At 47.9% G+C, this 21535-nt stretch overlaps 1 protein-coding gene across 6 annotated transcripts in view; it reads right to left on the reverse strand.

The window, feature by feature from the left end:
* Window positions 1-21535, reverse strand: part of OTUD5 (OTU deubiquitinase 5) — a 28614-nt gene that overhangs the window by 4985 nt on the left and 2094 nt on the right. For 3 of the 6 annotated variants that reach the window (XM_040468752.1, XM_040468747.1, XM_040468748.1), the window contains exons 2-5: window positions 11479-11572; window positions 3891-3955; window positions 3632-3803; window positions 3400-3548 (exon numbers count right to left, since the gene is read on the reverse strand). In XM_040468752.1, coding sequence (XP_040324686.1) covers window positions 3400-3548; window positions 3632-3803; window positions 3891-3955; window positions 11479-11572 — 480 coding nt within the window. The remainder of the gene's footprint in view (window positions 1-3399; window positions 3549-3631; window positions 3804-3890; window positions 3956-11478; window positions 11573-21535) is intronic. The other 3 variants (XM_040468751.1, XM_040468750.1, XM_040468749.1) reach the window with 2 other exon arrangements.

Genomic DNA, 21535 nt, shown 5'->3' on the forward strand with positions numbered 1-21535 from the left:
GGAGGGGGGAGGGAGGGGGAAGAGGGAGGGGGAAGGGGGAGGGGGAGAGGGAGGGAGTCACACAATCTGAAGCAGGCTCCAGGCTCTGAACTGTTAGCACAGAGCCTGTCGTGGGGCTCGAACTCATGAACCACAAGATCATGACCTGAGCTGAAGTTGGATGCTTAACCGACTGAGCTACCCAGGCACCTGCAGATCTTGGTTTCTAATAACACACTCCAATAAAGGGAACCAGGGATCTTTGCAGAAATGGCTGGTTCTAGAATTGGGGCAAGAAATACACAAGATGAACCTGGAGCACCTCAGAGTGCCAGAAGCTACGAAAGTGCTACAAAATGAAACAAAATAAACAAACAAAACCCAAAATTTAAAACAGCCCACCACCACAATGACAGGGGGATGTCAACGAGATGTAGGAACCAACTAAGAGAGCTCTTAATAGCCAAAAATGGAACAATGTGAGCATCAAAATCAATAAAAATAGTACTGGGTTACAATCCAGTATAAAAGAAATACCCTTGAGTCCACAGTGATATAAATAAATGGAGGACAAGAGACCAATCTCCCTTGCAGAATTCTACAGTTTATATAGATACTACGCCCTCAAGAAGATAGAGCATAACCTCCACTTCTCAAGTGTGGGCTGTACATAATGGTTTCCTTCCAAACAGGACAGTATGAAAAAGGGAATGGGGAAAGAGAGTAATTTTACAGTGGAGAAAATCTGACAAACACTACTTCCACTATCAATCAAGGTCAACATCAACAGTCATAAATCATGTTCACAGTACATACTACTGACATGATGTGATGAGAATGGCACTTTTACCCCTGTGATCTTTCTCCCTAAAACCCATAGCGCCAGTCTAATCATGAGAAAAACATTAGACCAATTCCAAAAGAGAAACATCCTACGATATACATGACCAGTACTCTTCATAACTGTGAAGGTCATCAAAAACATGAAAACGTGAGAAACTGTCACAAATAAGGGAACCTAAAGAGACATCATGATTTTAGTTAGTAACAATGTATCAGTATTAGTACAAATATTATAACAAATGTCAATTCCAAAAGAGAAACATCCTACAATAAGTGACCTGTACTCCTCAAATCTGTCAAGGTCATCAAAAACATGAAAATGTGAGAAATTGTCACAAATAAGGGAACCTAAAAAGACATCATGATTTCAGTTAATAATAATGTACCAATACTGCTTCAAATATTATAACAAATGTATCATAGTCATCTAATGTTAATGATAGCAAAACTATTGGGCTTGGGCGGGAGAAGCGGAGAGAAGAATACATGGGAACTCTATACTATCTTCTTAATTTTTTGGTAGATCTAAAACTTCTAAACCATTAAGCCTAGGTGCACCTGGGTGCCTCAGTTGGTTGGGCGTCTGACTCTTGATTTTGGCTCAGGTCATGATCTCCTGGTTCGTGGGATCGAGCCCAGCTTTGGGCTCTGTGCAGAGCCTGCTTGGGATTCTCTCCCTCCCACTGCCCCCTCCCCTTCTGGCATGCATGCATATGTGCTCTCTCTCTAAATAAGTAAATAAACATTAAAAAAAAAAACCAAGCCTACAAATAAAAAAAAAAAAAACTTAAGGCATTCACATTTTTTTAAAAAAAGGAAAAAGAGGGGTGCCTGGGTGGCTCCCCAATTGAGTGTCTGCAGCTCAGGTCATGATCTCAAGGTTCATGAATTCGAGCCCCACGTTGGGCTCTGTGCTCACAGCTCAGAGACTGGAGGATGCTTCGAATTCTGTGTCTCCCTCTCTCTCTGCCCCTCCCATGCTCGTGCTCTCTCTTTCAAAACATAAATAAACATTAAAAAAATAATTTTTAAGGGGCACCTGGGTAGCTCAGTCAGTTAAGCATCCAATTTCGGCTCAGGTCATCATCTCACAGTTTGTGAGTTCAAGCCCCATGTCGGGCTCTGTGCTGACGGCCTGGAGCCTGCTTCAGATTCTGTGTCTCCCTTTCTCTGCCTCTCTCCCTCAAAGGTAAATAAACATTAAAAAACAATTTTTATGTAATTTTTTAAAAATAATAAATAAGGAAAAAGAAAAATGAGTGATCAGACCACAGAAAGTCACAGATGAATCTTAAATTTAAATACGTAGTGTTATGTGTGAGAAGCCACTCTGAAATACTGTAGGATTCCAATTCCATGACATTCTAGAAAAGGCAAAACTAGATCTGTAAACAGATCAAAGACAAAAACAAGGAAACTCAGAGAAACTGTCAGAGCCAAGAGGAGCCAAGACAACTAAATGTAGTATGGTGTCCTGGACCAGATAAGATCATAAGGGAAAGACTGAGGTCATTTAAATAAAGTACAGTCTTTTTTTTTTTTTTTCAACGTTTTATTTATTTTTGGGACAGAGAGAGACAGAGCATGAACGGGCGAGGGGCAGAGAGAGAGGGAGACACAGAATCGGAAACAGGCTCCAGGCTCTGAGCCATCAGCCCAGAGCCTGACGCAGGGCTCGAACTCCCGGACCGCGAGATCGTGACCTGGCTGAAGTCGGACGCTTAACCGACTGTGCCACCCAGGCGCCCCAAGTACAGTCTTTAGTTAATTATCAATATTGCCTTTTGATTGTGACAAATGTTCTATGCTGACATGCTAATCAGAGTGGGGAACATGGAAATTCTCTAATTTCAGTAATTCTGCCAATCTAAAACTATTCTAAAATTAAAAGTTTACTTAAAAAAACAAAACAAAAAAACCCTCCATTGGAGGGTGTGTTGGTGTTAGGGTGTGCATTTCCTAAAATGAGGCAGGGGCACTTTCTGCTTATAGGAAGTGAAACCTGAATAGAAGATAGCAAAATCCCCAGAAGATGACTGTTTATGAGAGAGAATGAGAATGTCAGCGTGTGCTGGAAAACATACTGCCACCTTCTGAGCACCTACTAGGCACCAGGCTCAGTGTTAGGCACTTACTGTATAGGCTGAGCTACCAGCCCAGATTACTTGGGTAATCTACCCTAGGTCCCACAGCCAGTAAGTAGTACAGCCAGGCCCGCACTTTAAGTCTCTGAACACAGCTGTCTATAACTGCTGAGTTTCAGAAGAGGATCCATGTGGGTGCCAAGATACCCATACCAAGCCTTGGTTCACAGTTCTCAGATGTGCCTCCATATCACAAAATGTCAACCATCAACAGGCATGAAAGATGGGTAAGCCAGCTGGGACAGGCAAATGGAGACCACAGACTGAGCCCTGAGATCCCCTCGAGTTAACTCCCTATTTTTATAAAGGTGAGACCGCAGGGGCAACTCAGAGGGGACAGGACATTTTTGTGGACTAGGGCATAACTGAGACCCCAACAGAGGTTTTTGGCCTCTGTATCTAGCAGTCATCCTGAGCAGGGGGACCCACTTACCCCCGGTTTGAATGATGGCAGGCCTAGCCCCACACCAATGGTGGCCTTGTTGGGATTCACCACTGAATTGTAGTGGATATTCCGATGGTAGCTGACGCGGATGGGTTCATCCTCATTTTGATGGATCCCATGGAAGGTGTTGATGGGTTCTGCAGAGAAAGAGAAGGAAGGAGCATCCACAATGGGCCAGGCAGGGCAGGCTTGGACCAGGTGCAGTCGGTCGCTCACCTACCCACCACAGAAGTACCTGTGCTGTACTGATACACCTCCACGGGCCGGTTGTACATCTCTGCCATGGCCTGCATCTCAATGTGGTTGCCATGGCAGTTGTTTTTCCGCTTCCTGTTGATGTAGGTGGTGAAGTCCTCTGTGACATAGTTGGAGAAGTAGTCCGCATTCTTCATCTGCAGAACAGATTGGAGAGTCAAGGTCTGCAGGGGGAGGAGATGCACCCATACTGCCCCCACCCCAAGGCCTCCACAGGGTCTCACCAGGTAGTCCATGCAATGCTTTCGTACAACCTCATGCATGTCCTGGTCTCCATATACCTGGTCAGCTGTGGGAAGAGGAGAAAGGAGAGGCTGGGGTTAAGAGCTGCCACCAGAAGAGTTTGGAGTCATGGAACATCCTTGGCGGTGGAGGGCTGGGGGCCAGAAAAACTCCTTTTCCTACACTAAAGGCCTGGAGAGTGCTAGGCTTTGTGGGCTGGAATGGGGTCATGGAAAAAGAGGCAGGCAGGGACAGTCTTTAGGAACAAGAGTATACGCGAGAGGAACACAACCACAGTCCTCTCAGGCAGATGAATTTGTCCAGGGCTTGCCAAGCCACTCAGACAAGTCAATAAACATTTTAAGTCCCCTAAGTGGTCTTGAGCACCAGCAATTCCACACTCCCCCTTCACTCTTCACATGAGGAAGCCAAGGTTCAGGGAGAGTTTGTGGCTTCATCAAGGTCACACAGCAAGTGAGTCTGACGGATTCAACTCTAGAATCCAGTTTTCTGACTCCTGGGAGCCAGCATGGCCTCTGTAGGTTAAAAAAATGAAAAAAGAAGAGACAAGAAAAACAACTGGGCTCCAAGCCTAGTTCTGCCAGGTCCTAGTGAGCTAAGCGACTAGAAGAAAGCAACCCAAGTGTTCCGAGCCTCATGTGCCTCACACACAAAACAGGAACAAGTAGGATGATTCCCTAGCAGGCCTCTTGTGGGATCAATGAGATAAAGGGTATAAGGTGACTAGCACTGGGCTTGGGACAGACCAGCCACTCAGCAAATCAAGAGTTCCCTACCCATAGTGGGGCCTGAATGTGGGGTACTGTGAAGGTGAGAGAGGTGAGTAAAATCCTGCCCCTGCCTGCAAGAAGCACGTAATCTAAGCAAGAGAAATAAGACACATATGAACATAACTTAAACTTAATTCAGGAAAGGCAGCCTATGGCCCAAATGGTCTAGGCATCATGGGGTTTTGGTCAAAATAAGAACCAGGCTCCTCCTGCCTCACTCTGAGGATCTTCACACATGCCATTTCCTCTTTTCAGGGCATTCTTTCCATTCTCCTCGGCTGCCTACCTGTCAAATACCCATGTGTTCTTTATACAGTTCCCCATCTCTCCCACCCTCCAAAGCACTTCTATCACCAGATTTATCAAAGATGTATGCAGACTTCCTCTGCCTGAGCACTCGGACTTCCACTGAGGGCTGAGAGCAGTTCACATCCAAGTCCACCCCAGCTCAGAGGCCAATACAGTACAGGAAATCGGGAAGAGCTTGCTGACTGGATGGATAGGCTGGGGTGGGGGGAGGCTGGGAGTCTTGTCCCTGGGAAATTAAAGTGGGCTTGAAGACGAGGCCCACCTGGTGTCCACTGGCTAAGACAAAGAGGGAATTTCCCTTTGTCTCCCCAAAGGACCAGGACCACTGCTCTGATGGGATCACCCGGGGCACTGGGGCAGGGTCAAGTCCCTCAGGGGACACCACAGAGTTCTTCCATGAGAGCCAGTCTGCCTTGGAAGAATCACCGGAAGAACGCCTTTGCCGCCCTCCCCCTTCCCTCCCTGGAGGATTCTGTGAGATAAGGAGAAAAATGCTACTTCTGAGATAGAAAACGGGGCCAATGCCTGTCTCATGTCCTCTTCGGAGGTGCAGAGGACTGAGGGGGAGGGGAGCTGTGAAGGCGGGAAGGGGTAGCCCCTTCACCGATGTAAACAAGGATGTGGGTTCTGCGGCCACACTCTTCCCCACCCCCCAGCAGCACTTCCAGCAAGTCACGTGCCCTGCGCACAGGCTGGGGGCCCCCTGCTGCCGCCTTTCTTAGAAGCCAGGACCACAGAGCCCTCTGTGGCTGCGAGAGCTATTTATGTAGAATGAGCCTGGGGTGCTGAGGAGGCAGTGCTGCCAGCAGCTGCAGTAAACAGGAACTGAGATGGCGGCAAAGGGGTTAAATAGGGGCCGGGCTGCGAAGCTCAAGGAGGTGGCTGAGATGTTCCTAGGGAAGGATCAACAGGCATTTGCAGGCCTGGGAGATGGATCTACCTGAGCTAGATGCCAGATGCAAGAAAATGGAGGAAAGGGGAGACTGGGACAGGGAAGGGAACTGAGGGAACCTCATGAAGGTCCCCCTGCTCCATTCCCCTGCCACTGTCTCCTTTGCCTTAGCAGAAAGGCTCTGCTGCCTCCTAGCTGTGTGGCACTGGACAAGACCATCAAGCTCTCTGGGCCACAATGTCTTCTTCCGAAGTGGGGAGAGTAACTCCTCTTCCTTTCACAGGGAGCTGTCAAGACTAGGGGTAGGGTTTGCTGAACACCTAAGGTGTACTAGGTGTTCAAGAAATGGGGTTCCATTTATTACGAGTAGACGCTGACTCTTTCAGATGGCCAACCACTCACAAGTCAGTCAGAATGTCACTGGAACCACTTATTTAAGCCCTTCCTCATTTCTGTCACTTCCTCAGCCAGAGGAATGCCCCAAACTTAGGAGTCTAGGCTGTCCCTCCTCATACAGGCAGGACTGGGTCTCAACCTTTACTGAATTCAAAGGTCCACAGGTCTACCTTCTGTATCCATAGTTCAAATCTTTAGCAACCAAATTAACATCAAATCAATAATACAAGCTTCACAAACCAGGGCCCTTAAGTGTGGGCAAGGTATAACTTTACCTTCCTACCTACCTCCCTGTAAAATATCCCCTTCTCTCTTCAATTCTAAGATGCACTGGTAGGTGGTACCACACATGCGTTTAAATCGCAGCTTTTGTTAGGGGTGGTAGTGGCACGGCACGACCCACCTACCTGATTATAAGATATACCCCAGTTTGGGGAATCATACACATGGAAGAAAATATGTTATCTGAACCAGCAAAACGGAACAATAATACCTCCCCAAAGAGGGAGAGGAGAAGGGTCTTTACAGTGATCTAAGGCAGGGAAAAGCATCCAGGGCAGGGCAGAAACACAGGCAGCCCTCACTGAGGCGGTGCTTGCCTGACTTTGCTAGCTCCACCTCTGTCCTCCAGAAAGCCCTCCTCCTCCGAGAGGGTAGCCATATGGGACCAGGGGCTAGGCTGGGCTGGATTTCCCTGTGGGGGCCAAGGTGGGGGAAAGGGCCAATGGACCTGCAGAGGTAGGGGAATTCAGAGAACTTGTTTTGATAGAAACTGAAACTCCTCTTCTTGCTGACGCTGCACTTGTGGGCAACGTGCACCTGCTCTCCCTTCCCAGAGTCCAGCTGAAGGGGGTCCCCACTACCTCACCTCTGTCCCCAACCCAAAGAACGCTCAGAAATCCTCAGGACAGTACTACAATTGGTTCCACTAAGGTCTTTTCACATTCCAACTTCTTCCATCTTCACCCCAAAAAAGCCCTACTTCACACAGGAGGGATACTGAGGTACAAAAATACAGCACAGCTGGCCCAAGGCCACACATCTGGGAGGGTGAAGGTGAGGCCAAGCTCTCAAGAAATCACCAGTGACTTCAAACACTCATGCTCCAGGTGATGTTACCACCATTCCCAATCCACCTATCACCTTAGCCACCTGACTGCCTAGGCAAGGCCTGATTCTGTCTGCCTCAGTTTCTCCACCAGCACAAACAGGAATCAGCTGGAACCCAGGAAAGGCCTGGGAGTGAGCAGAGATTACAGAGAGGTCAGTATCCCACACCGGTCCTTTCTCTGAGCATGCTGAGACACCAGCACAAAAATGCATGTGCACACACACACACACACACACAGCCAGCAGATCCTGCCAAAGACATTCCCTGAGGCCAAATACCCATACCACCCTGACAACTACAGAGACCTATTGTATTCCACAAGTAGTTGCCCTTGCTGCTAACCAAGAAAGACTAAAGGTTGCACATGAGGCAAGGCTGTACAAACTGAGGACCCCCACCTCCTTCCTACCCTTTGCCAGGGGCTTAATGGGAGGGAGGAATAGCTAATAGCTCTAACAGACTTGCCTCAACCTCCTTCCCCTATTGCCTGAGGGAAGGTCCCCCAAACCTCTGTAATCCTTCCTCCTTAGTCTCCCTAAAATAAAGTCACTATTTGCCAAAGAGTTATGTGCAGAAGCAAGACAGGAGAGCCTGGATAATCTAAAGGAGTTTAATAAAGTACAGGGCTCTACCATTTGTTTTAGAGGCACCTGGGACCTGCCTCCCCACCAGGCTGCTGCCTGCCTGCCTGCTAGAAGAGCCACAGCAAGTTCTGCTGAGGACAGAAAAGGAAGCTTGGTGTCTGCAGGGAATCTAAAAACCAACCACACAAATGTGTGTACACACAGCAGCAGGGGGAGACAGGAACCTGATCTGTTCCCCACTTGCCTCCTGGCCCACTGTGAATGCCAGCCCCACCAAGAAGATGAGCCAGAAAAAAAGGCCTCACCTGCCTATCAAGCAGCTGTTGTGTGCACCTGGCCCATGGCCCCAAATGGCACACCCTCAGTGGGGGAGACATCCTCAATTAGGGGGAGACAAAACTCAGTCCTCTTAACAGCCTGTCTCTGAGATGCTTGCTCCTCTACTTAAGGATTCCCATGGCAAAGATGGGAAAACTGAAGGAGGCAGGGCAGAAAGAGCCCAGTGGAAACTGGTATCATGGTGGCCCATGGGAATTTTCTCCTCTGGCCTAGTTCAACCTCAAACACCATGTTCTGACACTGGCTATGTGACCTAGATAATAACGTCCTGGCTTTCTCATAAGGCCTCAGTTTTCCCATTAACAAAACAGTCAAAATTAATCAAAGATACATCCCTCCAATGCTGATGGTCCAGGCTAATGTTTCTGGGCCCCACCATTGCAACATGTACAACTCCAGCTGTTTCCTCATGGCCCATGCAGACAGATGTACGTGTGGCCTCCACTTTGCCCACAGAGGCCAGGGCCAGAGGTTTTTGCTGAGTCAAAGCCATGTGGGGAGAGGGAAGAAGGAGAGAGGCAGACTCATGTTTCCAGGAGGAGGTTATCTGAACATAGCAGGGGCAGGGTGGGCCACCAGACACCTCAGGAACTCAGACTTGTACTTCTACTCCACCCAAGCCTTCACTGATGCTCGCAAGTCCCCAACAGGGGGTAGTGGGAGAGAGCAGTGAATACTGGTTTACAGTACGGACACCTGGACTGCAGAGGTAAAACAGAGGGTAGAGAAGCAAAGCTGAGAAGGCAGGGCTTTCCCAGGGTCATAGAAAGAATGTGTCCTTGGGATACCTCTGGGTCCCCATGCCAGCTCTACCACTAATGACCCTTTCCTGAGCCTCAACCTTCTCACCTGTCTCATGTGATAATGATCCCAATTTTGCAGGTGAATCTGAAGCACCAAGCTGAGTGCCAGCGAACAAAACAGTCAGGGTCAATAAACAACAGAGTGGTCTCTGTGTGTGCAATCCCCCTCCAACTCCAACCTTCAGTGATGTGCTCCTTCCACTGTTCAATGCATAGCAGGAAGTCAGAAGCTATAGGCCTTCTCACCAGAGCTCAGGGCAACTACCACCTGTCCCTGTACAAGCCAGGCTGGAAGCAGAGGGGCAGCAGAAAGCTGGAGGACAAAGTCCCTTTCTCGGGCACATGTCCTGTGCACTCTGCTACAGGGAAACTTCCAGATGAGGCCTGGAGACCCAGAGGCCATGTACTTCTAGAGAAGAGGCCATGGGGCTTCTGAGGTTTTACAGAGAAAAGCCAAGGGCAGCTCAGTTGGGGGAAATGGGTAGCCATAGTGCTGATAGGGAAAGGCCTTCAACCTGCCACGGTCAGCTCTTCCTATAAGCTCAGGCCCTTTACTGGAAGGCCTGGGGTGGGGGCAGGGGGAGTGTGGTGTGGTGTCAGAGGGTGTTTGGGGAGGTCAGCTAGATGGACATACGTGAAAATGTTGCTGTTGATATGGGTTACTACATAAACCAGGTCATTACTAGCCCCAAGATCTGCCTCAAAGACTGCCTGAGACCAAGTATACCCGGCTACATTCTCTTACATTCACTCCACTAGTAGCCCTGTTTATCCCACATCTCGCCTGAGGTTTCAGCACAGGGCCTAGCACCTAAAAGGCCCCCACCTATTCTTTCTTTGCCTTCCTTGGTCCAAGATGCCCCCAAACCCAGCACTTTCTCTAGGAAACATTCCAGGAGAACACAGACTTGAGCCACAGGGGGAGGAGGACTGGGATTTTCCCAGGCCAGCACAGACCACTGCCTGGACCTCTTCCCCTTGGTAGAACTGGCAGGCAAGCACTCACCCCATGTAAACTTCTTCTACCCATTCAACAAACATTTGTGGCTCTGAGACACCACCAAAAACAGCATTCAGGCTTTACCAATGCTACTGTTCCGAGGGCCTACTGTCAGGCACTAAAGGGATTTACTGAAGTAATCTCGTTTATCCGTTGTAACACTGGGTCTCTCAGCCTCCTGTTACAGCCTTGGAAGTAGGCTCAAGCAAAAAGAACTGGTTGCCCAAGTTCACACCAAGAATCAGTGGCACAGCTAAAAGTGGAGCCTGAGTCAGTCCAGCCCACCAGTACTCATGGGGGCTAGCCACAGAGAGGATAGCAGACCTTGTAGGGATTCAAGGAGTCCTTCAGAATCAGTACCATTTAACAGATGGGGAAATATAAGTTTTTGAATCAGGGCCAGAACTAGAAGATAGCGCTTCTGACTTCTAGCTGAAAGCTGCTATCAAAGAGCCCTTCTTCCTGGTAGATTATCAGAGCCCCAATGGAAGGGTCAGATCACATTCCCCAATTTCCCCGGACACTAGCACAGGGCCTTACAACTGCCTATTGAGTCACAGGTTCAGAGCCAGAGGGAGCTCAAAGATACTGCTCAGACTGGACAATTGATGGCATTAAGGAATTATGAATGTTGTTAGGTAGGATAATAACACTTTGGTTATGTTAGGAAAAAACAGAAAGAAAGAACCCTTATCTGCCAGAGAAACATACTTAAGTATTTAACATATGAAATGATCCAATGTTGGGGTTTTGATTTAAAAATACTCTTGCTTCAGGACAGTGAAAAAAAAGTGGGCAAGATAGTGATAAAACAAGGCTGGCCATGTGTTGATGACTATTTTGAAGATGAATGATGGGTACATGAGAATTCACTATTCTACTTCTGTGTAAGTTTAAAAAAATTCCATGGTCCCAGGGTGACAGCAGTGTGCTGTGGTTAAGAGCATGGGCCTCAGACTAACCTGACCCAGAGACCCCTGACTCTACTATGTACTACCTGATCCTGGGCAGGTCACTCCCCTGCTCTAAGCTGCTTTTCTCATCTGACAAATGGAAACCACGACAGTCCCTACACTTACCTAGCCTGGGGGAGAATTAAAAAGGGTTTCTTTTAGTGGCTGACAGTGCAATCTGTCACCAAGTATTGTTATTTTCTTTATCACTATTACTGTTGTTATTACTTCCGTGCCACCACACTGCCTCATGACCAAAGGCTAGAGGCCAGATACTAATTTGAAGCTGGGGCCTGGAGTCCTGAAAAGACCAGTAAACTCTACCCTCAACCCTATCTTAGGGATTACTCCTAAAAATTAGAAGTAGCTCAGGGGCATTTCTAGGCCCTTGAAGGCTGAGGCAGAGACTCACCTACAGCCCGGAAGAGACAGGCGCCGTCCTCCTTCATCTGCTTGATGATGAAGCCCTTCTTGTCCCTCAGGGCCTTTTCAAACCAGTGCTCCTGCTGGAGGGAAGAGGTGGGGGTCAGCAACAGGAAAGACCTGTACCCCCTCCCCATGGCCCTGCCCTCCAATTCCCGAAGGGCCTAGCTAAATGGCAGGGTCAAACTCCCAGCCCTGTTTGACACTCTATGCATGCAAAGGAAGAGGAGACCCTTTCTTTTAGGGAACTGGTCATTGTGTAAGCAGAAGACTTGCTCCCAGAAGGGCCTCATCTGCTTTCTGACGGACCCCTGCTGACCATGTTGGGAATCCAATGCTTGGCCTTCCCATAGGCAGCCGGAGGCCCTGACCCAGCAAGTACCTGGAGGTAGGGGGCAGCAGAGAACCTGGCTTTACCTCAAGGAGTTTCACCTGGGGATCCTCTAGTCACTTAGGGTAGGGATGATATGGAGGAGGGAGTAAATGGCAAGAGCCTAGATCCCATTTTGCCTTTGTATAAGGCAAAATACATGCAAGGTATGATTTCACTTACAATTGAACAAATTTAACATACATACATGTGACTATACATATAAGTATACAAACATGTAAAAGTTGGGAAGACCATCCAACAAAATACCCCTAAAAGTTGGCATTACAGGTGATTTTGACTGTCTTCAAGAAAAGTATGCAATCCCTTGTCCAAAATTCCAAAACTCAAAAAGCTTTGAAAACCAGAAGTCTTCCTCTAATTCATCTGCCATCATAACCTGACCTGAGCTGGCGAGAATGTATTTATCCCCCACTTGGAGGTAAATATTCAAACATTGCCATGCAGAAACATTCAGGTGTCCATGAGGTACTGCCACAGACTCCACCAGAAGTGTTACCAAACACACAGTATATACATCAGGTGATTTTTCTAAATTCTGAAATTTCTCTAAATTCCAAAGCACATCTGACCCCAAAGGTTCAGGTTTAGTGTGCCTAGACAAATGTGTATTTTCAGACTTAAAAAATAATAATGGATGAGCACCTGGGTGGCTCAGTTGGTTAAACACCTGACTCTTGGTTTTGGCTCAGGTCATGATCTCAGTTTGTGGAATCGAGCCCTGTGCTTACAGCATGGAGCCTGCTTGGGATTCTATCTCCCTCTCTCTCTGCCCCTCCCCTGTTCACTCTCTGTGTCTCAAATAAATAAACTTAACCCTCTGTTTGTCCCTCTCCCTGTTTTTATATTATTTTTGCTTCCCTTCCCTTATATTCATCTATTTTGCATCTTAAAGTCCTCATATGGGTAAGGGGCATTAAGGAATCTACTCCTGAAATCGTTGTTGCACTATATGCTAACTTAGATGTAAATTTAAAAAATAAATAAAAATTAAAAAAAAATAAACTTAAAAAACAAATCTCTCTCTCCTTCTGCCCCTCTCCCTTGCTCACCTAAGCACACCCTCTCTAAAAAAAAAAAAAGTAGATGAATAGGCAGAAAAGAGGGTATTTAGGGCAGTGAAACTACTCTGTATGGTACTTTATAAGTGGGTATGTGTCAGGGCACCTGGGTGGCTCAGTCGGTTAAGCATCTGACTTTGGCCCAGGTCATAATCTCATGGTTCATGAGTTCAAGGCCTGCAACAGGCTCCATGACAACAGTGTGGAGCCTGCTTGGGATTATTTCTCTCTCCCTCTCTCTCTGCCCCTCCCTGGCTCATGCTTTCTCTCCCTCTCAAATAAAATATAACTTAAAAAAAAGTGGTTATGTATCATTATTCATTTGTCCAAATCCATAGAATGTACACCAAGGGTGAAACCTAATGTAAACTGTGGACTTTGGGTGTTTATGATGTGTCCTACATGGACACTGATTGTAACAAATGCACCACTCTGGTGGGGGATGTTAATAATGGGGGAGGCTATGCACGTGTGAGGGCAGGGGATATATGGGAACTGCCTGTTCAATATGAGAACTCTTTTGTTCAGTTTTTTTTTAATTTTTTTTCAATGTTTATTTATTTTGAGAGACAGACAGAGAGACAGAGAATGAGCAGGGGAGAGGCAGAAAGGGAGACACAGAATCTGAAGCAGACTCCAGGCTCTGAGCTGTCAGCACAGAGCCCAACACGGGGCTCGAACTCACGAACCGTGAGATCATGACCTGAGCCGAAGTTAGACAATTAACCCCCTTTTGTTCAGTTTTTCTGTGAACCTGAAAGTGCTCTAAAATATTAAGTCTATTAAAAAAATAGGGGGGCCTGGTGGCTTAGTCGGTTAAGCGTCCGACTTTGGCTCAGGTCATGATCTTGCAGTCCATGAATTCAAGCCCCACGTCAGGCTCTGTGCTGACGGCTCAGAGCCTGGAGCCTGCTTCAAATTCTGTGCCTCCCTTTCTCTCTCTGCCCCTCCCCCACTCATGCTTTGTCTCTCTTGCAAGAATAAACAAACATTAAAAAAAATAAAAAATAATAATGTCCACGGGTCACTTAGAACATATTTTCCATTTCAAAACAAAACTAGAAGCAGCAGACCTTTCCCAGGCCTCTTACACCCTCTGGTGGCCACCAGAAGAAACCAGCCTTACCTATCATCCAGGCTAGGGACCAGAAGTACCAAGCCTGCTCCTTTGGGACACCACCCTGACCAGGGATTTATAGTATATGGCTAATGATCACTAGACAGAGGGGATCACTACTCTACAGGACACTTTTCCTCAGCTCAAGTGAGCAAAATTCCCGGCAGAGTAGGAAGTATGAAGTCTGGAAGCCAAAAGCTCTGCATTCCAATCCCAGCTCTGCCACTCACTCGCTGCATGATTTCAGGTAAGCTACCTGAACTCACCAAGCCTCAGTTTCCTATCAAACAGGGGATATGTGATCTACCTGATGGAGCTGTCAAGAAGCTCAGAGGAGCTTCAAGACCTGAAAAGGCTTTGTAAATAACCTAAGTCACCAGTCACAGAAGAGTGGACACTGGCCCAGAGACGATGCACAACTGAGGCCCTGAGAGTACCAGGTGAGTGGCTGGACAGTAAGGGATGAAGATGGGGGTGACAAAGGAATGCCCAGCAGCCCCACCATTAGGGCCCACACCCCGGGAAGGTGTTACCGGCTTTCCAGAGATGACAAAGGTACCTGGAAGCCCTTAATGGGTTCCCATAGACAGCACAAAGACTCTTATTTGAGCACAACACTCCAACAACCAGGTGCCTGTCCACAACCAAGAGACTGTGGACTAGTACACTCCAGCCAGTTCCCCCAAGTCCATCCCTGTCCTGCAGGGACAGTCATATCCCAACACCATGGTGCCTGCTCTAGCCAGGGGTCACCAGCAGGGAAGCTACAACTATGACTCAAGGCGCAGACTGGACAGAAAGAAAAGTTCTTAAAAAGAAGGGCACACAGCAACCTCCTGCCCTCAAGTGTGTGTGGGGAGGGAGTGGGGGGAGATGAGATCAAGGTGATCAAAGAGGATAAGAGGGGCCCCTACTTATTCATCCAACAAAAGTTTACCAGGCAGCTGCTAAGTCAGACCCTGTCTGTATTAAGGCTGGCAATGAGGACAGAGAAATGAATCAGACTTGGTCTCTACCTTCGATAAATTCACAAATTGCTAGGGGGGTGGGGAAACAGGGAATGACCACACACAGTGTGAGCAGGGCAGTGGAAGAATTGAACACACAGTGCTATGAAACACAGAGGAAGGGACCTGGCCAGTCATTAAGGCTGGCACTTGAATAGAGGTGCCAGCTGACCAAAGGATCAAAACATAAAGACCTCCAGAAATGCTTGTTAACTGGATAAGAAATCACTTCTGGGGACACCTGGCTGGCTCTGTTGGAGAAGAATGTGACTCTTGGGTCTTGGGATTGTGAGTCTGAGCCCCATGTTGCGTGTTGAGATTACTTAAACTAATTTAAAAAAATCACTTCTGCCACAGAACACTAGGGATGCCAAAGGCCCAGCAATGACTCCAGCACAGCTCAAGTCCTGGGTAGGACTATGCAGGTAAGCAGAGCAGGGCCAGGAAGAAAGATGAACTCATATTAGCCAAATGCCTGCCCCTCACCAGGTGCCTGATGCAAAAGTTAACTTCACTAAATTGTTCTTATCACAGTCCAGCTGCCAGTAAGCATTAACCTTATTTGACAGAGGCAAAAGAGCTAGGGTTTGGGCACCAGCAAAGGCTAGTATAGAGGTAACAGGGGAGGCCTCATGAGCCACAGTGTAGAGACATACCTGGCAGCCTATCCTAGGAAAATCCTGGTTTGTCCCTAAAATTGAAGGAGGCCTGAATCTGGAGGCCAGACCACTACCTACCCATTGGCTTTAGCATCAGCAGCCTTAAGAGCTTAGGCTCTGGCTGAAACCGTGCCTTTCCCTTTGGGGAGAGAAAATAGGACATCATTGTCCTGGGCTCCAGAAAGAGATGAAGAGTCCCAGGAGCCTCTAGCATAGTCTCCTCCTTCCCACAGCTGGACAGGAGCCTCTGAGAAAGATGCCAACTTGGGAACTGTTTAGGAAAGTGGCCCAGGAAAAAAATGCTGGTGGGGGAGAGGGGCGGGGGCTAGTCCTGCCATTGGTAAGTTTAAGTTACAATGCTCTAGCCTGAGAAAGTCAAGTCCAGACCATGAATCTTACAAGGCCACTGCTGAGCCTGTCGGTGAGTCCCTCCCACATCTCTGAGCCTCCATAAGGGGACTGGACAAAGTTCTCTGACATCAGGGGATCCCAGGAGCAAGACTCTGCAACCTATTGGTCCAAAGGCCCAAAAGAAGTTAAAGCAGGGGCGCCTGGGTGGCTCAGTCAGTTAAGCGTCCGACTTCGGCTCAGGTCATGATCTCACAGTTTCTGAGTTCGAGCCCCACATCGGGCTCTGTGCTGACAGCTTAGAGCCTGGAGCCTGCTTCAAATTCTATGGCTCCCTCTCTCTCTGCTCCTCCCCCTCTCATGCTCTCTCTCTCCTTCAAAAATAAATAAAAACATTAAAAAAATTTAAAAAAAAAAGTTGAAGCAGACTGTGGGACCCAAGTAATTTAGGTTCCAATCCAGCTCCACCAATTACTAGCCATGTGATGAACCACTCTAAAAACTCCACAGTATTCCAATCTGTGAAATAGGATAACAAGCTTCCCAATAATAGGGTTACTGGGAAGACTCCAATATTACATGACTTTACCCAGCAGAATAACATTTAATGGGTTTCCTTCTTCCCCTGGAATACCCCTATAGTAACCTGAATGATGACCACCCACAGATATCAGAGGCCCTAAACCTGAAACCTGTAAATGGTACTTTGTAAGGAAAAAGGGTCTTTGGGGTGTGATTAAGTTAAGGGTCTTGAGATGGGGAGATTACCTTGGGAGTATTCAGGTAGGACCTAAATGCAATCACAAGTGTGAGAAAGACCTGACACAGAAGAGGAGACCACACATAAACAGAGAGGACAGTATGAAATCAGGCAGAGGCTGGAGTGATGTGATCACAAACCAAAGAACACCGGCAGCCACCAGAAGCTGGAAGAATACTGGATTCTCCTTAGAGCCTCTGCAGCAAGTGTGGTCCTGCCAACACTTAGATTTTGGCCCAGTCAAAGTGGTTTTGGACTTCTGGCTTCCAGAACTGTGAGAGAATACATTTCTGTTGTTCTAAACCACTCAGTTTGTGGTAATTTGTCACAACAGCCACAGGAAACTAATACAACCCATTTGTAGCACTCCCTAGTGTGAGCCATGAGGCTATATGGCATGGTTCCCGTCCTGCAGGATCTACCTCTCTAGCATTCCCCCAGGGAGAGGATTAGAATGAAGGCAGCAGGGGCTTGGAACTCCCCCTCCCAGTCTGGGAAGCTACTGACCCTGCCTATCAATGAATGAGCTGCCACTGAAGACAGAGGGGGCAGGGGAAGATGGCAGCAGCAATGGCAGCTCTTGAGCAGATGTCTTCCCAGAGCCCGTGGCCAAGAGGTGTTTAGTATTCTGGCCTTCACAGCTCTGTCCCAGCAAGTCTGATGCCAAGACCACCCTTCTCTCCCCCCAAATCACCCAGGAACACTGGCTCAACTCCATGGGCAAAACACAGGCAACCCATCCAATGAAAAACAGAGGCGCACTGCTCTCTAAGGAGCAACACAAGCTCTCCAGGGTGAAGGAATGGGAAAGGAGCAAGGCCCCAAACCTACTGCTGGGCCACTGAGGGGGCAAGGGGAGAGGGGCTGGGTTAAAAAAATGAAGATTCTATCATTCTTCAACAAAAAGAAATGAAGTATTGCTGCATACTACAACACGCTGCATACTACAACACTACAACTAATATGCTAAGAGAAAAAACCCAGATACAAAGAATTTCACATTGTAGGATTCCATTTGTAGGAACTGTTCAGAATAGAAGAATCAATCAAAATGAAAAGTAGATTAGTAGTTGCTGGGGCTGGGAGGCAATGGGGGATTGGGAGATGGGGATGGTGCAAAGTTTCATTTGCAAGTGATGAAAATGTTCTAAAATTGATCGATCGTGGTGATGGGTGCACAACTCTGAATACACTAAAAGCTACTGAATTGTACACTTTAAATTGGTGAATTCTATGTTGTGTGAATTATCTCCATAAAGCCGTTAAAATTAAACAAACCCAAGGGCTGACAACAATGGCAGAGGAGAAGGAAGCCAAACATTGTATGAGACTTCGTAACACACCCCCATAAGCCAAGGGGCCTTACCCAAAACTTTCAAAATGGGGAGGGGGAGTGGGGAGCAGGGAATTAAGAGATTACAACCAGCTTCTCAGAAATGAGTCCAACCTCCCTCCTCATTATTACCCATTTCAAGGCTGGAGAAACTGAGGCCCAGAAAAGGGAACCGCCTGAAGATACAGAACTCAAACCCAGAAAGCCCAGGCAGGGACCACTTCCTGCTATAATATTCTGTCTCCCCGCCAAAGGAATCCACCGGTTCTTGGATGCCAAAGGGTCTTTGCTAACAAAGCTCGATTGTTAACAAAGCCTCCCAGGGAGAACCTAGATTGTCCTGGGGAAACTGCAAGAGAAGAAATCAGCCAAGCTCCGAGGTGGACAGGCACTCCTACACCCAATAACCCCAGGCATGGGTGGACTCTTGGGGGTGGGGGGAAGGAAGCTGAGAGTTTGCCTGAAGCCATAAAACAGCCAAGTAGGAGACCCTAAGGTTTGAACTCAGGCCTGCCCAGCTCCAAAGCCCCCAATTTTTCCACACACAAACCTACCTCTACACCATCCAATAGGCCCCTTGACGGGCAACCCCCAAGCCTATTCACCATAACACAGCTGGACATAAAACATCACTGCCTGCCAACCCCAAACCTCACACTGAACAGACACTTGTCCTGCCCACCAAGCTTGGGCAAGGGAAAGAGGAAGAGGAACCCAGTTTTTCCTCAAAAGACACTCACCATTCTCTGTCACCTCTAGGTCCTGAGGGCTTCGGTATGAGTTCCCTAAAATCCCAAAGCTAAACGACCCTTCACCAGCTCCTTACCTGACCCATGAAGAAACTGAGACCCAGAGAACACAGACCTAACTATTCTGGTTCATCCAGCAAAGCTCCAGCAGAGTCAGAGTAGGAACCCAGGTACTCTGGCTACAGTGCCAGGTCCAGTACCTCTGACCACCTCTGCATTGCACACCCCATTCTTAAATGCTCTGAGGGGTCCTCAAGCTCTTTTCACAGTGTAGACTCGGTAAGGCAGCCATGCCTGGAAAAGAAACCCCCAACATCACCCCCTCTCTAGCACCAGGACCCCAGGGTGCCAAAAGGGCTCCTAAAATCAGCGGAGGTAGTCACAGCATCCAAACAGACAGGAAGTCTGAGAAGTCGGAAGAAGGATCCACCATCTGGGTTTCCTCTCACCATCTTCTCTCTTTTCCACGGGATCTAATGGGCCTCAAAAGCTATAAATGCCCCCAGGTGATAGTTCAGGACAAAGACTGGAACCGCAGGAAGAATCTCCACTCTTCTCATCCCCAGAAAGCCCCAAGTTGGACCAGGTGAGGCAGGGAGAAGCATCTTATTCTCCTTTTGTCCCAAGAAGTGTGAAGACAGGAAAAGCCTTCCCCCCGTCATTGGGAAGGCATCATGCAACCACAGAGTTTTACTTCCACACATATTCTTATGGGAACAAGTATGGGGGAGGGACTCCCAGCCTAGAAGATGCAAAGGGGGTGTAAGGAGATGTCTTTCTAGTCACCATGTCAGCACGCAACTTTCTTCCTTTATGTCCCTGGGACCAGGGATGTAGCATTCTCTAGTTCTGTGGAGGAAAGGCAGCCTACTACAATCAGGGAGAGGAACAATTCCTGGCCCTGACCCTGTAGACTCAGACAATTTATTCTACCTGTAGGAGTAAAGGGTAGAAAAGTATCAAGGACAGGGGGCTCAAGACAAGGCCCTGGCCCCTGTGAAGTGCAGAAAGATTTATCTGAATCAAGGGGAATAGGAATATGGGTAGAGAATTTCCCTGGAGTGGGAATGTCTCCAGGAAGAAAAAAGCTTGTTGAAAGCAATTCAGAAAGCTCAGGATATTTCCAATCCTGGAAATGAGAAGCAAACAGAGCTGGGTCAGGGAGAGACTCAGAGTTATCTCCTAGTTCTTGAGGGGAGGCCTCAGCCCCAAGTCCCCAGTACCTGGCAACCTTCTCATAGAAAGTAGGAAGATCTTCTTGGCCTGTGAGAGTTCAGGTAAGGGGTTCTTAGGACTATATAGCACCCAGGTCCTTATGTTCAATGGCAGAGGCCTCAGCCCACACTGGAGAGGACCTCATGTCCCTCTCCCTGGTAAGAAAGGATTGCCTGGTTATGGGGAGGGGGAGAGCGCCTCATACCCAAGGGGGACTCAGGTCTCTCCTTAAGATAAATGATCTCTTGTCCCTAAGGAGAATCTTAGGCCCCTAGGAAGAGGCTCAGCCTCTTCCTCAGAATCCTGTCCTATCCATGTCCCCAAGGGGAGTAGAAAGTTCTTGGAATTTAGTTCATAAATGGCCTGAAGCCCAAGTCCCCAAAGCAAAAAAATCCCTCAAAGGCCCCTTTAACGGGTATACCTATGCTATCTAAAGTGAGGTGACAATTGGTACTTTCAGGACAGACTCAGGTCTCAGGTCCTAAGGTGGGTAAGGTGTCTCACGCACCTGAAAGAAAGTTTAAACTGTTAGAGGGAGACTCGGGACCCTATTTTCCAGGGACTCCCTATCCACGCCCCTAAGAAAAGGGTCTTGGGGCTCAATTCCAAGTCCTAAGGTAGAAGGAGTCCTCCTGTTCCTGAAGAGATCCTTAAATTCCTTGAAGAGAGAAGCCCAGACCACATTTCTAGAGACACACCAGTCACTGGGGTATTCATGGGTCTCTTGTCCTTGAGGACAAGCTCAAGTGTCCTTGGCTCAATGAGTCTCAGGCCCTTGATCCATGGGAAGACCTCAGGTCCATCTCTAGGACTCCATGCTGCTCATGTCCCCTGAAGACTGGTATCAGGCTACAGTTCCCAAAGCAGGGATCTTATATCCCTTACAAACAGCTCAGGCCCTTGGAGCAGGGGGTGCTCAGATCCATGTTTCAGGGGGAGAAGGGGCGTTTTTGGACCCAAAGTATGTTTCAGTCTTTCATAATTAGGGTAGAAGAACCTCATATCCCTGTATTTGTGTGTGTGTGTGGGGGGGGGGTGTCTCAGACCCCCAAGAATACTCATACACCAATCCCTGAGGAGAAAGGACTTCTGTGGATGGGGGGTAATCCATCTCCTGAAGAGGCTTCAGACCCAGTCTCTGTAAGCCCCAGTTCATAAGCAGGAGGATCTTAGGCTCAAGTACCCAAAACAGTGAGGCTTATTTTCTTGAAGAAAGGCTCAGGCTGGGGAGGTGGGGGAAGAGAAGAACTGAAGGTCTATCACTTAAAAAAAGCTTAAGCTCCTAGAGAGAAATTCAGACTCTTGTCCCCAAAGAGGTCTCAGACCACTGAAAGGAAGCACAGACTCTTGTCACCTGGAAAAGGGATCAATCTCATGTACCTTAGTAGTTTCTGGTCCATGAGTGT

The sequence above is a fragment of the Herpailurus yagouaroundi genome, unplaced genomic scaffold (assembly GCF_014898765.1).
Source record: "Herpailurus yagouaroundi ecotype Mexico unplaced genomic scaffold, PumYag 67793, whole genome shotgun sequence".
Taxonomy (NCBI): Eukaryota; Metazoa; Chordata; class Mammalia; order Carnivora; family Felidae; genus Herpailurus; species Herpailurus yagouaroundi.